Source organism: Rhinichthys klamathensis, unplaced genomic scaffold (genome assembly GCF_029890125.1).
Source record: "Rhinichthys klamathensis goyatoka isolate OS25496 unplaced genomic scaffold, OSU_Roscu_1.1 h1tg000605l_1, whole genome shotgun sequence".
In the NCBI taxonomy this organism is placed as follows: Eukaryota; Metazoa; Chordata; class Actinopteri; order Cypriniformes; family Leuciscidae; genus Rhinichthys; species Rhinichthys klamathensis.
Genome location: NW_026607060.1, coordinates 895824 through 913410, shown reverse-complemented (window position 1 = coordinate 913410; position 17587 = coordinate 895824). Strand labels below are relative to the sequence as shown.

The window sequence follows — 17587 nt, the reverse complement described above, 5'->3', positions numbered from 1 at the left end:
TAGACTTTAATAAATGGAACCCTGATTGTAAAGTGTTTCCGATTTATGTCTCCGATTTATGTCTCTTGAGTTCAGTGTTGGACAGATCAGTTGTTTTAACCATTCATTAAAGTGAATCGGTTCAAATGAGTCATTAGTTCGCGAATTGGACGTGTCATTAACGGACCACGGCACATGTTGTGTGATTATCCAGGCAGTTTAGGACATCGCACAAGATTTGTCTCAACACAGAAAACATTTCATCACTAAATAGATTTTTTTGTTTGTTTATTGAAAGTGTGGTTTATGTCATCTGAATGAGTGGAAAGCTTTTCAGAGAAGATAAGGAAACGTTATTTTAGCACAATTCACAACCAGTGGTAGTTCAGCAAAAAAAACAACTTCGGTCTTCCGACCTTTTACCATCGTGTATTCTCAAAGATATTCAGTCAACTCAATTCATTAATATGTGCGAGGGAGGGAGGGAGACAGTTTGAAGATGGTGAGAGTACGCGCGCGCGACCAGGGCTTTCACTCTCTCTGCTCGTTCTCTCAGTTAAACAAGCGCAGCAGTCAGTCATCTACATCACTCACCGGTCAAATAAGGCTTTGGCGGGACAAAAATACGCCTTAGTAAGGCTGACAGAAAACAGCGCGCAAGTTCCAGTCTTCTTGCGCTTGATGTTTAAACTGACAGGACTTGCGCTTGTATTGTATGAACTCGTGCAAAAACAAACATCCCCGCCCCCACACTCACATCTACACACACGTCAAATACACAGGAGTGATTATCGGCCTGTTCACATCGGCCCTATTTTGACATCGGAACGATACCGATGTGTAAAAAATTGACCATATCGGCCGATGATATATCGGCGGCCGATATATCGTGCACCACTAGCCGTTAGTAACGCCGTTTATTTATAACTGCGTTGTTCCCAACACTGGCTATGTATATATATCAGGGTTTCCGCAGAGTCATAAAAAGTCATAAAACGTCTTAAATTTAACACGAATTTTAGGCCATAAAAAGTCATAAAAACGTCCGGATGTTCCATACAAGGTTGTAAGGGGTGTACAGTCAAAGACCCAGAACCAGATATGAAGAATGAAGACCCGGAGTCAGAATTATAAAAAATTAAAGAAAAGTTTTACTGAAGATAGTTTGCATTTTCATCAGCAGAAGTCAGCTTCAAGACTCACACAGGAGTTCGTAGGCCGCCCCGCTTACAGTTACAAAGATCACAGCAGTTATACCATTTCCAAGGTCTAAGCTACGTCATTGCTTACAGGTTGAATGATTCTCATTGGCTAAGAAACATTAAGAGCCTAAACAATTTAACACATGTGAGGAGATAGGGGTGCCTATCGCCATTAGTAAAGATAGTTGTCGTCCACTCATTGGATTTAGGTCTGTGGTGGCCTCGCAGGTTAGAGAAGGGCGCCGGGGTGTCTGGTCCGACCGTCCAGAACCTACATAGAATGTCATACGCACACCCACAAATAACAGACACTAGCAAATAACAGCTCCCATCAAGGCTGAAGAGAGTCTGAGCTCCTTATTATCAGTTAAGTATACCAAAACATAATGCTAAAACATTCACTCGTTTGGGAGAAAAACAGATAACTGACATTTACTCCCAAGGAAGGAAATATACTGGAAAGAATACATTTTAATACAACAATTCAAGTTTGATAGTAACGCTCAATATAGCTTGACCATATGTCCAGCGAAGAATCATATGTGCCCACGCTGCCTTTAGGACCCTCTAACCTTTCTACTGATCCCAGAGAAAGAGACAAACGGCCTTGTGGGTTCCGTGGCCTTCGTGTCCTGCGTGTACTAAGTGCAATCTCAAAGTAAGATTGGAATGCACCTAAAAGAAACTGGTTACTTGCATCCATGCATTTAAGAAAATATAATTTCACAGGCACAAGAATATAAAAATTATTATGTGATAATGAATATATTTGATTATTGATTTTTATAAAGGAAGTATATAACCATTCAAAATGATATATGATTATATATGTATTTGAAGAGGCAAGGGATTTTGACCAACCCTTCAGTCCCCCGTTTTAGACCAATGTGGGGTCCAATACCGCCACGTCTGGTCTAACCAGTGAGGTCACTACGGAAGGGAGGGGTGGTGACGCATGCTCCCCTGACGGGTCACACTTGTCTCTTCACCTCGTCATGGACATGCTGGATACTAAAAATTCCAGTCCCCATTAAGAGGCTCTCCCACCTTCCACTCACAACAGGACATCAATGTCATTCTTCCTCAGTTTATCAGTCAGGTTAAAATTTTTATAAAACACATAACTGATTACGAAACAAGTACATATTGGAAGCCAGGCTAAATAAGCAAGCACTATTGCTGTATTCCTACTAGCATGGGCTAGATCCACAGTCACTACTCAGATCCTAAATAAAGACATTGTCTATAATCATGAATACCAGAATATATGCACTAGTTTTTTTTTTTTAAATAATATTATGATTTCCAAATCCTTTTATTATAAACAAAGTTGGATGGTTAATCCATTATTTTCACTACCCCTTTTATAGACCCTTTAGGTTTAAAACACAATGGTTGTCTAACTAAAAATAAACAACAAACAATAAAATATTAATAATTAAGACCCATAATAATCGATGTAAACACTTTAAGTCTTTACTGAAATCATCCTTCAGTTTACGGTCACATAGCATGTACCATTTTAATTGTATAACATCTTATACCCTTTTTTGTTTGTTTCAAAAATAGAAATAAAATAAAACAAATTCACATCATCATTTCAGTCATTATTTTACCACTAAAATATAGGATCGTTCCCCATTCTGCTTAATAAAGCTTTTGTTCATTCCTTATCCTTATATCACTTGAATCCCTGTCAATCATACAATGTCTAACCCTAACCTTTTTCATACCATTTAAACTTAATTTGACTTCCATAAATCCTATCAGAAATTGTATTTTCATAACATACATTTTCTTCTACTATATTTCTTCCATCTTGCCCTACATGCCAGTTCCTTCTGCATCCGAGTCTCTCACCACTGTCAGCCTAGTGACACTTAAAGTTCCCTCGTTAGGGGAATCATGGTGTTTTATTAATTCTTCAATACTCTTGTTTTCTTATCATTAACTTCAACTTTATTTTTCATTATAACTACTTCTCACAGTATTTGTCTCAGTTCCGCTTATCTTTACAGTTTTACAGAAACCAAAATATTATGTTACTCAGATCCCAGCCCACAGCCATATAGCTGCTTTCTCTTTTTACCTTTATTAAATTGTAGTTTTCTTAGACATCTAATGTCATACATACATTTAAGGGATTGAGAAATAAAACCTTTTCTTTTTAGAAGTTATATTCATTCGCCCTCCGGCCTTTCAATAAAAATGAGGGAGCTCACTCTGGATAATTTGGATAGTGACTTAGCCAATGTGCCACTTTGTCTCTCTGCCGTCAAGTCTATATATATATTTTTTTTTTTTCCTACGTTTATCCTTATGATCCCACCTAGTTGTCTATTTAAATTTAGACCCTCAGTTGAATTTAGACAAGAGTTTTACCCCATAATGGACGGCAATCTTCTTTACAATTCCAATTTATATAAAATACTAATCCAGAGAGTAATTCAGTTCAATATCATAAATGACAAAAGCATTCATAATTACCAATAGCAGACAGAGCTGGAAAACCACTCCAATTAAAGCTCGTCCCATGTTCTGCATTGTCTTTTCATCAGATTGACTTAGAATTATCAACTTTTCTAAAGTTGGTCATTTCACTTAACCCATCTGTAATGATAAAACACTAATTCCAGAGGTTAATGACACAATATCCTCAAAATCAGGAAATAATAGTACCCCAAACTAATACATACAAGACATAAAGTGCTGTCACCATCATACGCACTCATACTAGACACACATATGTTAACTGTTCATTTTCAATGTTCACTTTTCTTTATATTATTGCTAAAAGATTTAAATTTTAAATAAGATTTTAAACTTCCCATTTTCCGGTAGCTTCTACCTAATTTTACATGGTCTCCCAACCAGTTTCAAAGCATGTCTTGTTCATTATTCATTAGAATTTAACAAGGTCAGCTGGGTTGTTTTGTTTCATTATCATTATTTTGCTTCAGCTTGCTCTAGCAGGCCAATAATGGAAAGACAGACACAGTTACCATCCCTTCCTCTGCTCAAGCAGTCTCTCTCACTATAAATAAATAATCTTTTTCAACAGCCTTCTAAGGCTGTAACTTAGACAAAATGTAATATTAAATTAATTACAATAACCTTTGACCATTCACCTTGTTATCCAGACTTTTCTCAAATCTACAAAAACTGTCTTCATCTTTAGCCACCACCATGTCTAACGACCTTCAGGAGTTAAAACTATGTCATAGACCTATTAGTTCAAAATCAACACTATGATTTTCCTTGCCCATAAGGCAAACCAGTACATAAAAAGTTTTGCTACTGTCTCCACAACAACTAATGGGAATCACTTCATGGCCTCAGCTGGCTCTTGAAAGCCCACTCCTGTTAGCCCTTTATCTATAATCTCCATCAGGGTGTTTTCCCCTGGCATATTTGCAGACGCTTGTCACAATAAAAAAAACAAGCCATACAATGAATGCGGTTTCTGGTGATTGGTATTAGAGGAACACTCACGTTTCGGGGTCAGACTGTCTGTAACTCCTCACAGCGCATCCGCCCTAACGATAAAGGATGCTGCTGGCCTCACAGTCATCCGTTCCACTCTCATACCTTTCTCACATAAACACCTCCATCTTGAGATGCCCAGTGACTTTACGTGATCCACTCTGGCTTGGGTTGCCCCCTGTCTGGCCAATAGAAGGTCTTACCCGTCATTGAGTAGCCACTCGTGCCCACTGGTGACCGCTCTTTCCCATCACAGGCTGTTTGCTTCAACAGAACTCAGCTGTTTTCTAGAGTTTAGGAAAGGCACGTTCAAGAGTCACCAGAGCCATTCGGATTGCCTAATAGTGTTCACATAGGGAGACAGGTCAATACCAACAGTATTTAATCACTTAAATCCATTAACTATCTTAAAAGCAGCAACCTAGCTACTTGGATTATACTCAGTGAATTTAGATCACAACCGTACATTCAGTGTACATTTCCGTCGGCCCCTCCCCCGTTTCATGGTGGGGACTAAGATCAGACAAAGAAGTTACTGGTCCTAACCTAACCAAAGATGTCACTACAAATAGCTTATTATCACTTATGACACCGACTCAGGTAACAGCTTTTAGCTGACATTGACTGAGAGAGAGACATTGAATGAGAGAGGGACTGGTACACTGCACTCTGAACGTCTAACTTTATCTACCATCTTTTAACTCTATCCCAGCTTAAGGCATCTTTGCCAGATATTACATACGGTTTCAAATAAACATATTATTTATATTTGTCTTTTGCCCACACATCAGGAAATTTAGGCATTACAAATTTCCACTCAGATTGAGTCTGTTGCACTGGCAGTTTCAGGCACAGCACACATCAGATTTTAGATAAGCGAGCTGTTTCATTACAGCCAATAACAAACTTATCTTTTGAAAGCAAAACATCAGCTCTGTTCTTTTCATGGTCAACACTAGCAGGCCTTTTTTTGTTTAATCAAATGCCTTTCAACACATTTTACATTTAGCAACTGTTAATTCAGTAGCCTACTGCTTCTGCTTATTTGTTCTTACATAATGGTAATTATTCTAGTTCTCAATAACATTTCACATTTCTCAATCTCAGTTTTAATTGTCAAGTTCTCAACCATAGTTTAATATTTGACTTAAGTTTTCTCTTGGATTTTATCAATCTCCAATTAGGATTCACACTAAGTTTGACGAGGCAAGCACTCTCTGCTTGTGATACTTTTGCAGTTATTGTAAATCATCTGTGAGATTAGTCTCTCTATATCATCTAAAACCTTTTTTAAATGTTTAATTACAACACAATCATCCTTTAAGTTACTTTGATATATTTTGCAACTCACATTTGTTGGAGTCATTAATTTTACATCAACTTATAAAAATTACTATTATAGATCTTTTCTTCAAAAGGATTCACTTTAAGACTTCAATCTTTTGACCTTGTTTTATCTCTTGTTCTTTCTCAGACGACAACTTTAATATCGTCATTTAAACACTGATCTACTTTCAAACTCACATTATTACCAGAAATGTGTTGTCATTTTATCACATTTTTAAACACCTTCTCGGTGGGAATTTAGAGTTACGTATTAAATGGTCCTGATGACCACCATTAAAACACTCTCTGTCATCTGGTGGGTTCATGTGTCAGCCTCAACGGCTCCAACTTACTGCACGCCCTTGAAGCAGTGTGTCCCATTCAGGAATGCAAACAGAGCTACTGATTAAGCAGTTCTCTGTATTCTTTTACAGTCCACCAGTGGCTGATTTAATCATAATAACCCAATCATAATCTTCATCATTATTATTGGCAGAACATTAATTTTCATAAGCTGCAAAATATTGTTTTCACAAAGTGTCTGTTTAACTTTAGTCGCTTGTCGAGGGAAATTATCCCTGACCCAGAATTTCTTTCACTTGCTTCTTGTAATCATCGTAAGCAATACGAGGCTAAACATTTTAATTTTTCAGTTTCTTTGTTTGTTTGTAGCCAGTCAAGTTGTTTAAATTTCCAATCAGAATCAAAATCCTGACTACCATTTACTTAATCATTTCTGCAAATTTATTTAAAGTGAGGGCTTTAGAGCACAGCTGCTTACAGCGTTTGCTTTTCCTGTCTCACTATTTGTTTCAGGACTCTTCAGGTTACTGATTAAGTTATTACATTTTTCTGCCATATCTTAATCATGGTTCATACTCACCTGAAGTTATTGCAGAAATGGAGGCGGCGATCTTTGAACAACACAGCTTGGCTTCTGCGTGATGAAACTGCAAAGTATACTCCAAAATCACAGTTACATATACTGGTCCATGCCAATTTGGGTCACAACTTTTTTAATTTTTCTCTCGGAATCGTTCCTGATGCATCCCTGGCAAACAACCCTGTTATTGTTAGTATCCCTAACTGCCTGATTCACTTCACTAAGTTCGGGGATCCCCTATCTGAGATGGAAGAGATTGAGCAGGTTTACGGTGCCACTGGACCTCTAGCCCAGGGACGTGCTCTGCTGGGGTGGTGCTACACCAGTAATGCCCAGCGGGGCCCCCACAGAGCACGCTTCGCTTGCGCTGTCTGCTGCCGTTACCCTTAACGACGCTCTCAGCGACTTCTTATACTGTCAGTAGTATAATTAACTTACTCCTTCACTCGCCTCATCGGAGTGAAGCTTCACTCGCCTCATCGGAGTGAAGCTCTCCCGCTCTCCTTCAAAATCTCTTCCAGTCAGACAGCCCTAACAATTAACAAAAGCTTACTACCTTGTTTGTTGATTTGCCAGGGGTGTCACCGAGAATAATTGCCCGCATTCTCCACCATAACTGTAAGGGGTGTACAGTCAAAGACCCAGAACCAGATATGAAGAATGAAGACCCGGAGTCAGAATTATAAAAAATTAAAGAAAAGTTTTACTGAAGATAGTTTGCATTTTCATCAGCAGAAGTCAGCTTCAAGACTCACACAGGAGTTCGTAGGCCGCCCCGCTTACAGTTACAAAGATCACAGCAGTTATACCATTTCCAAGGTCTAAGCTACGTCATTGCTTACAGGTTGAATGATTCTCATTGGCTAAGAAACATTAAGAGCCTAAACAATTTAACACATGTGAGGAGATAGGGGTGCCTATCGCCATTAGTAAAGATAGTTGTCGTCCACTCATTGGATTTAGGTCTGTGGTGGCCTCGCAGGTTAGAGAAGGGCGCCGGGGTGTCTGGTCCGACCGTCCAGAACCTACATAGAATGTCATACGCACACCCACAAATAACAGACACTAGCAAATAACAGCTCCCATCAAGGCTGAAGAGAGTCTGAGCTCCTTATTATCAGTTAAGTATACCAAAACATAATGCTAAAACATTCACTCGTTTGGGAGAAAAACAGATAACTGACATTTACTCCCAAGGAAGGAAATATACTGGAAAGAATACATTTTAATACAACAATTCAAGTTTGATAGTAACGCTCAATATAGCTTGACCATATGTCCAGCGAAGAATCATATGTGCCCACGCTGCCTTTAGGACCCTCTAACCTTTCTACTGATCCCAGAGAAAGAGACAAACGGCCTTGTGGGTTCCGTGGCCTTCGTGTCCTGCGTGTACTAAGTGCAATCTCAAAGTAAGATTGGAATGCACCTAAAAGAAACTGGTTACTTGCATCCATGCATTTAAGAAAATATAATTTCACAGGCACAAGAATATAAAAATTATTATGTGATAATGAATATATTTGATTATTGATTTTTATAAAGGAAGTATATAACCATTCAAAATGATATATGATTATATATGTATTTGAAGAGGCAAGGGATTTTGACCAACCCTTCAAGGTCATAAATTACATTTAGCCACGTATTAAATTGATATGCTCATTCATTCATTATCACGCTATAATTTTTTCTCCATAAAACAATATCAAGAGTTCGATTAATGTTCGATAATGTTTATGCGCCAAAAGCGGAACGAAACTCATTTGAACTGCGCGCCTCACGGACTGTTTATACGCTCGGCTCAAAGTCCAAACGGCACCGCAGCGCAAGCTCACTAGAGCAGACGCGTTTACTCTGATCGGCCTCGGTCACGAGATCCAGTGAGAAGCGCTTGAATTCAGCGAAAAACACAAATGTCTCAGTGATTTAAACCAGTTTAAAGGCAGATGAAACAGCGCTGACGAACAGGAGAAACACTGTGCACAACGATACAGTCAGAAAGCTTTTCCATCTAACGTTACAAATTCCCATAATTACCATGGATTTACTGTAACGTTAGCCTAGTATATTAACTGCACCATGAAATGTGGGATATACATATTGAATTGTATTATATTATTAATGTAGACAATGTATTAAAGGACTAATGGAATATAATTAGGCTAAAGTATTTAATGTATTTAGGCTATACTGTTTTTCATACATTTCATGAAGAAACGTGCCATCAAAGTCAGGCAACACAAACCTGTTTCAAGACTTGAAACAATATCCCCCATTAGCACATGCAGAAACTAAGAAATTAATTTTCCAATAAAGATATACATTTTGTTAAGGAAAAATGACAAATGTTTGAATGTTCTACCTCATATTTGTGAAATGTTCACCTGTTTGGCAAGTGTTTGTCATGATATGTTCTGACAATAAAGAGTAGTTTAAAACCACAATTAACGCTCTGGTTTCTACAACTTTCAGTTAGGAGCAAAAATCTGCCTTTAAACTTGAAAGAAATAAAGATTTGACATTTACCGTGATAATTATCGATATTGACTGATATATTATCGTGATAACTGTTAAGTGTTGTTCCTGTGTTATTGATGCTTAGGAAAAGGGAGCCTTCAGTTTGTTACTCTTAAGAAAATGGAACCTTTAAATAATGAAACTTATTACTTTTAATGAAAGTCAATAAAAAAAAGACTTTTGAAAGGAAGTTATTTTTCGTAATTCGTGTAGGTCATAAATTTAAATCATAATGGTCATAAAAAGATCTTAAAAATCTTAAATTTGACTGACTAAACCCTGCAGAAACCCTGATATATGAACAACACTAGAAAATCTAGACTCTGGTTTTCTGATGGCGCACAAATCATATTACCTATACACGCTGTCGAATAGGGCACTGTTGCTGTTAACGGGTGAAGATCCTCCTTTATTCCCCTCGTGCCAGGGGACGTGCCATATTCCCATCAAAATATGCTTCAGTAATAATTGGATAGTTTGAACTCTTTAAGAATCTATTTTTCTGTTGACTCTTATGAAAAGATTTTTAAGTAAGACCAGATCTACCTTTTTAATTACCTATTTTAATCGTTTCTTTTTAATCTCTTTCTCGCCATGAATATAGCCGAGGTAGCTGGCGATCTGTGGTTTGCTTGTAATCAAATATATAAAGTTTGATATCATGTTTTGTTAAAGCTGGTAGCTGTAATTGGAGGTTGCTTGTTTAACTAGAAGATAATGTGTATTCAACATTGTATCAGTACAATCGTATCTGTACATTCAAATTATGTTATAGTGTTGTGACCGCTGCCTTTTCTGGTTCACGTGTGGCTGAACTGTGAGAGGGGGCAGAAAAATGCCCTTGAAGTGATCTAATTTGGTATCAGCTGCTGTCCTTCCACGGCAGCCTATATCTTTTTGTGCATCACTTCAAGGTCTTCTAGAGATGGTTGTTGCTTTATAGCTGATGAGTTAGAGCCCTATCTGAGGGTGACCAACCAACACCGCTGGTTTATTCAAGCTAAAGCTCTGCTTGGGTTTTTTTTATCACATCACTGTCCTACTGAAACAAATGTGCTCCCCCCCCCCCCCCCCCCCCCACCTATAATGTTGTAGGTCACCTTCAGATTCTGTCTGTCAGTCCTTCAAAGATACAGGTACATATTAGTCAAACTTCCCCTCTATTCAGTAGTCTAAACTTTCAAGATAATTTTGGTTGGCAAGGATTTTCTTCATAAACCACATTAGATTGAAGGAAAAAATCTTCTATTCTAATGGTAATTGTTTCTTCTACAGTTGGTATTCCAACTATCAAATGGTGTGGAGCAGAAGGAGATTACAATGTGATGGTGATGGAGCTGCTGGGACCCAGTTTGGAGGATCTCTTTAATTTCTGTTCTCGCAAGTTCAGCCTAAAGACTGTTCTTCTGCTGGCTGACCAGATGGTAAGGCTGTAGACAGGATCACCATAACCGTTGTCCTCTCCACCCTACCTATCTCTTGTTATAGGACACCCAAAATGGGATAATGACTCCAGGAAGTGGTGTTCTGATGACACGACAAGCTTTACTGTCATCCTTTCAGCTACTTTACATAGACAACCAGTGTCCTCTTTCACTTTGTGTTTGACTGAGTATTAAGTGCCAAGAAGCGTTGTGAAAGGAGACATAATGTGAAAGGGCTGCTTGTTCAGCAGTTGTCATGCCTTCATTGGCTTTATTTGAATTGGTGTGCTAGATTTGCATGGAGTCTCTCATTCAGTCATTCGACTTGCTAAACCTGTCCTCTGTTCTGTCATCAGATCAGCCGTATCGAATACATCCACTCCAAGAACTTCATCCACAGAGATGTCAAGCCTGACAACTTCCTTATGGGCCTGGGGAAGAAGGGCAACCTTGTTTACATCATTGACTTTGGCCTGGCCAAGAAGTACAGAGATGCTCGCACCCACCAGCACATCCCTTACCGTGAGAACAAAAACTTGACTGGCACCGCTCGCTACGCTTCCATCAACACCCACTTGGGAATAGGTACCCTAATATTTCTTTTGAAAAAAGTTATAATAATATTATAATATCTTAATGAAACCTCTTGTACATTCAGACCTGACCTGTCATCACCCTAACATTTACGATCAAGCCACTTCACCTGTTATGGTCAGGCCATCTTAATGACATACAGTGTTTATGGGTGTTTTCTTTCACAGAGCAATCCAGACGAGATGACTTGGAGTCTCTTGGCTATGTGCTCATGTACTTCAACCTGGGCTCTCTGCCATGGCAGGGTCTAAAGGCTGCCACAAAGAGACAGAAGTATGAGCGAATCAGTGAGAAGAAAATGTCCACTCCTATTGAAGTCCTATGCAAAGGATACCCATGTAAGCCTCTGCTTATACATACAATGTTTTTATATATGTTTTATGCTTATGTTATATAAGATTCCTGTTTCAAATAAATGCTGTTCTTTTGTAATTTCTTTTCATCAAAGAGTTCTGAAAAAAATCACCATTTCCACAGAAATATTAAGCAGCACAATTGTTTTCAACATTGAAAAATAATCGTTTTTTTAAAAGATGTTGAAAAAGTGTAGTTGACCTCAAATCTGAACAACTCGACTGATTTTTTTTAAAATTACATTTGCCTTTTGTTTGTTTCCAGCTGAGTTTGCCACATACCTCAACTTTTGCCGATCCCTTCGCTTTGATGACAAGCCCGACTACTCTTACCTGAGACAGCTCTTCAGGAACCTTTTCCACCGGCAAGGCTTTTCATACGACTACGTGTTTGACTGGAATATGCTCAAATTTGTGAGTGTCAAATGGGTTGTCTTCGCATGTTTGCTGTATTTCTTAAATTGTTCTTAGTTTTTATTGTGGTCTTTTTGACTTAATGCTTTGTGTTGTGCTGATCAGGGTGCAAACAGAGCGGCAGAAGATCCGGAGAGAGAGCGGAGGGATCGAGAGGAAAGATTGCGGCATGGGCGGAATCCTGCTGCCCGTGGCATGATGCCTTCCAGCTCAGGCAGACCCAGAGGAACGCAAGAAGTAGCACCTTCCACACCCCTCACGCCAACCTCACACACAGGTAAGACGTCCACTGTTGTCTGTTGGTGCTTGTTTTTTTGTGCATGAAAATTGTTTTGATTTGGAGAAAACGTCTCCGGTTACCTAACGTAACCTCGGTTTCCTGAGAGGAGGGAATGAGACACTGCGTCATTGTTAGGTTGCGTGGCAGATCTACTGAAGCCTTATGAAATCTCGCGGGCGAGAATACACCCGCCAATGGCGTTCAAGCGCGCGAAATAGAGGCAGGCTCCCCCGCACTATAATGGCACTGAGTGCCATTGCCTCAGGATCTTGGACTGAAGCAGAGCGCAGACGACAAAGATAAGTAACACGGCAGCGCACGCAGTGTCTCGTTCCCTCCTCTCAGGGAACCGAGGTTATGTTAGGTAACCGGAGACATTCCCTTTCGAGTCGGCCTCTCGACACGCCGTCACCATTTGGTGGGGACCTATAAAATCCCGCCGTGTTGATGGCGAAGGTCCAGATCGGCAGCAAGCCAAGCCGTTGACCTAGCTAAAAGTACTCCATTTGCAACGGAGACCTATAAGCTCAGCAGCTACAAGAGCAAGTTGCACAAGCATTGGCCGCTGCAAGCACATCGCATAGCGGATAATGGCGGAGGTTGGGCCAACTCCTTGTACTGATGTCCGCTGCAGCAGCGATGCCGGTGCTGTCATGAACATAATACAAGCGTGGTTACACCATGCAGATGAAACCCGAAGGCAGCAGAAATACTGGTGCCATTACGGACAACACATGTATTGCCAGGAACATCCAGGCCATAGCAACATGCAAGGTGCCTGATAGCCCACCTGGCATAGGTTTTCCGCAAAGGTTATACCTGTGTGGGAGAAACCATAAATTATGACAGATTCCTTGTCTGTGCTTTACACCATGAATGTGTACAACAGCACTGCGCATAGATAAAACCACGAGAGTGACCATTAGCGTAGGAAACACGCAATGTGTCCACCTGGCTGTAACAGCAGACTGCGAACGCCTAAACAACCTAGTTGAACACCACTAGCAGGGGCGTAACAACTGTCGTAATAGTCACTTGACCTGTTTGAACACATCCACAAAGTAGTTCGCGTTGTAAAAATAATCCTCTTGGAAGGAAAATCGCGATACGAGCGAGGAGACAATTAATCACAGAACTGACCAGAGCGTCCAGCACAAATCGACCATGTAGAAGAGCGAGAGGTGTGCTTAAAACAGGGAGGGCATAAGTCGCCATCCAAGTACTCTTGCAAAAGACAAGGCCACTGACGGGCTGTCTGACCAAAAAGAGAAATATAAATACACTCTCTGAATGGACTATGATCAGTTGATCATCCAGAACGCGCGCTCCACTCAAGTAGAGGGGAGATAGCCGCACTCAACACTCATGAATGTACACATGGTTCGTTCATTTCGGTTGGGTACCGGACCTAGTTGAAACACCAAGCATCAAGCTGGCAGAGGGTCAGACCCAACTCAGCACAGTCGAGCGACGCTGGACTGATGAAATGGAGAGCGTTGAATAATAAGCAACAGAGTAGTGGTGCATAGACTTTAAACCAGCTCTTACGATAGCTACAGCTGTAGTGCCAATTAGAAACCATGGAAAACAGAAGGCTGTGTCGTGAATATATTAGCCACATATTCAGTAGCTAATAGTGCAAGCAGTAGGGATGGGAATTGATAAGAATTTAACGATTCCGATTCCATTATCGATATTGCTTATCGATTCGATTCTCTTATCGATTCTCATTGGGTGAGGGAATAAGTACAGGGGTGTTATTAGGGTATTAGGGGTGTGTGAACCTACACTGGTTTCACGGTTCGATTACGATTATGTCATCGATTCAGTTCAATTCGATATCTCGATGCATTACTATGCACTGCATCCTCAATTTTCACTTTTACTTCAAAAGTGATGTGCATGCGCGTGTGTGTGTGTGCGTGTTCGCCTGTTCGGGAAGTCACAGTGACAGAAACAGTGACATTCCAGTTTAAAGGCCGTGTTGCAGGGTTAATTTTTCAACTAATTTGTGCAATTTGCTTGTTGGTAATACACATTTAAACTGTTATCCATTGTATTTTATGTTGTTGGGTATCACAAAACGTAATATAATACGAAAAATTACAGCGGTTTGCAACGATTCTCCTTTCCACCACAATGCATTGGATGACGTCACCTTGGGGAGAGAATTTACCAAAGCCCGCCTTGAGAGCATTAGAGTGACTAGAGAGACGAGTAGTAGAGACGAGAGTATTCAGATAGCGCAGATTATAGATCAATAGATAAATACATAGATATAGGTAAATAGATAGTCTAGATATATAGATAGACAGACAGATATATAGATAGATAGGCTAGTATGCGGCAACTGCACATCCAACGACCAATGAGCCAACTCTACATTGTCAATCTACCTACTATGTATATTTCTATGTATTTATCTATCTAGCTGCTAGCTATCTATGCTAACGTTTATGCTATCTGGATGTCTGCCTATCTCTCTCTATACTGCCCACACAAGCACTTGCCAAACACAGCGACCGGACAGCGACAGACACGCGGCGGCTACGTTTGCAACAACATTTTCACCGGAGGAAGAGATAAACACTTAGAAACGCCAATATAGCTAGCATGATGCCTTCTATTTCTAGATGACAAAGACCAAGTTTACCAGTACTAGACACTATGACAAAGGTTACCGTTACTTATCTGAACTAACGTCATGATCACTGCCATTAGATATAAAGAAAACGTTGATTTTTCACTCGGTCCTATTCAATGACAGTAACAATATATGTGTGTCGTTATTGTGCACTGCTGCTCGTAGACTAGCTCCAGTGCTCATTGCTGCGGTGCTAAATGATAGCAACTCACCAGGACACTTCAACTCTTCCTCATCCCAGTCAGTCGCCATAGTTCTAATACTAGGCTGAGAATGTCTAATACGGGCTCTGATACTAGGCTGAGGCTGCCTTTCCTCCACTTCTCCCCAACGTGACGTCATCGCCGAATCGCGTAAAAAAAAACGTTAATACCAAAAACGTAAAAAAACTGGTCTTTAAGACCATTTTTGAGACATTTTAAAAAGGATATACATATCCTGAGTGATTTATGTACCCATTAATCGACAGTGGTGGTTAACCTGCAACATGGCCTTTAAGTTTCATGGGACTAAAGTCTGTTTATGCCATTAAGAAAATTAAATTCTGTCAAATCAATTTTGTTTTAAAGAAATGTTCATTTAAAAGCAGCGCTCATTCATCAGTGTATAATGTTAACCTAGAGATGCGCGCATCAAATGTCACCGAGTCCGCTGTTGAAGGTGACAATCATCCATTTATAATCACGCGTAACAACACAGCATAATTGTAATTTGACCATCGGGTGCGGATACTTAAATCAGAGAACATTATTAGGGCGGGTGGATGATTTGTTTTTGGCTGCGGATTCGGGTGACGTTGCTCATTGAGTATTTGCGCGAGTTCGTGTGTGTGTTTGTGTGAGTTTGTGTGTGTGTGTGTGTGTGAAATATGAAATATAACCAAACTGTAGAGCGCTTCTGCCTCGATGCCATGTTTGCTGCGTTCTGAACCAAAACAACGCAGCGCGTGTGTGACGTCATGACACATTTGCAACGAGCGAAACCGATAAGCGGAATCGTTAAGGAGGCATGTTAACGGTTCCAAGGAATTGGTTCACTGGGCACCGGTTCTGAAGAAGAACCGGTTCTCGGTTCCCATCCCTAGCAAGCAGTGGACTGCACATTGGTCTAAACGGCCTAGTTGAAACGCGTGCCGGAGAGGGGCGTGGCCACGAAGCCTTAAGCCTTGTTTATACTCGACGCGTCCGCACTCGCGCTAGGGCTGTCAACGAATATTCTAAATTCGAATATATATTCTAATAGTTTTAAAAAACAGAAATTCGAAGGTGAAAATTAATATTCGAATCATGTGGAAAAACACGCCCGCGGTAGCAGAGGCGCGGCTGTCTGCTTTGCGAGTGGCGAAATTCTGAAGCTTAAAATGTAAAACGCATTTTCCAGCTGCACAGACGGATAGCACAGTGAGTGTCTGGCTCACTCATTGGCTGTGCTGCGTCAACTGCACATCCAATGGCACGGGCGCCTCCAACGTGTGCGCCAATGAGCTAGCATTACATCAGACACGTCAGAGCCCGCCAATGGGGGCGTGGCCAGACGCCCTCGAAATAGCCATAGTACTAGCAGGCTAGCAGCAGTTTACCACAGCACAGCTCGCTCGGAGCGTTCAATGTCGGTTCTATATACTGTAAAACTTCAATTAATGTTAATAATATTTGTTTCAATCACCGAATGAAGCCTGCTATATTTAGGAAAAGAGTCGCGACCTTAAATTGCTTGCACAAAACTCTTGATCAGCACTCAACATTTGTTTATTGTTGTTCATTTAAACCGTTATGCGCAGAGAGCGTGAGGGCGAGAGAGAGAGAGAAAGAGTGCCTGCGAGTGCGAGCGAGAGTAAGGTCTGCGGTCTTGGCCATTAGTTGATTTACTTGGTTTTGTGTTAGTTAATACGTTGTCAAATATGTTTAAACTTAAATAAACTACCTATACAAGTAGTTGTGTCTCTTTGTATTAATTTGTCCTGTTATTGACGTAATGCGCGTCATTGACAAAATGCGCAACCAGATATTCGAATAGTTCGAATATATGGGGTTTTTTTAGAGGGAATATTCGAACGTCATTTTTGAGCAATTTTGACAGCCCTACCTCTCCAAACGGACAAGGCGTTTATACTCGACGCTCTCGCCGTTGTGCTATTCTGTGAAACGACAGGGGGCGACTGAAGTGATTGTCCTCTTAACCATCAGGAAATCAACGTGAGAATAAGAAAGTTTATTTTACAAATGTTTATTTTAGTACATCACCACCAATAACACTACAAAAAGAATCTTGTAAAATCCAGTAAACCCTGAGATTATTATTGTGACATTAGAACAAAATATGTGGATATAAAAACGTATGTAGGATGTAGGCTATACAACTCAATTAACGATCTTTTAAATATTTTCTTATTTCACTAAACATTGAATTAAGTTTAATGGACATTTTATAAAACATGGAACTTTATTTTTATTAAAATGGCTTATGTTTGCTATAGGCTCATTTT

At 40.1% G+C, this 17587-nt stretch overlaps 1 protein-coding gene across 2 annotated transcripts in view; it reads left to right on the top strand.

The window, feature by feature from the left end:
- Nucleotides 1-17587, top strand: part of csnk1da (casein kinase 1, delta a) — a 59306-nt gene that overhangs the window by 25713 nt on the left and 16006 nt on the right. For both annotated transcript variants that reach the window (XM_056240625.1, XM_056240627.1), the window contains exons 3-7: nucleotides 10669-10817; nucleotides 11174-11402; nucleotides 11579-11749; nucleotides 12030-12178; nucleotides 12284-12455. In XM_056240625.1, coding sequence (XP_056096600.1) covers nucleotides 10669-10817; nucleotides 11174-11402; nucleotides 11579-11749; nucleotides 12030-12178; nucleotides 12284-12455 — 870 coding nt within the window. The remainder of the gene's footprint in view (nucleotides 1-10668; nucleotides 10818-11173; nucleotides 11403-11578; nucleotides 11750-12029; nucleotides 12179-12283; nucleotides 12456-17587) is intronic.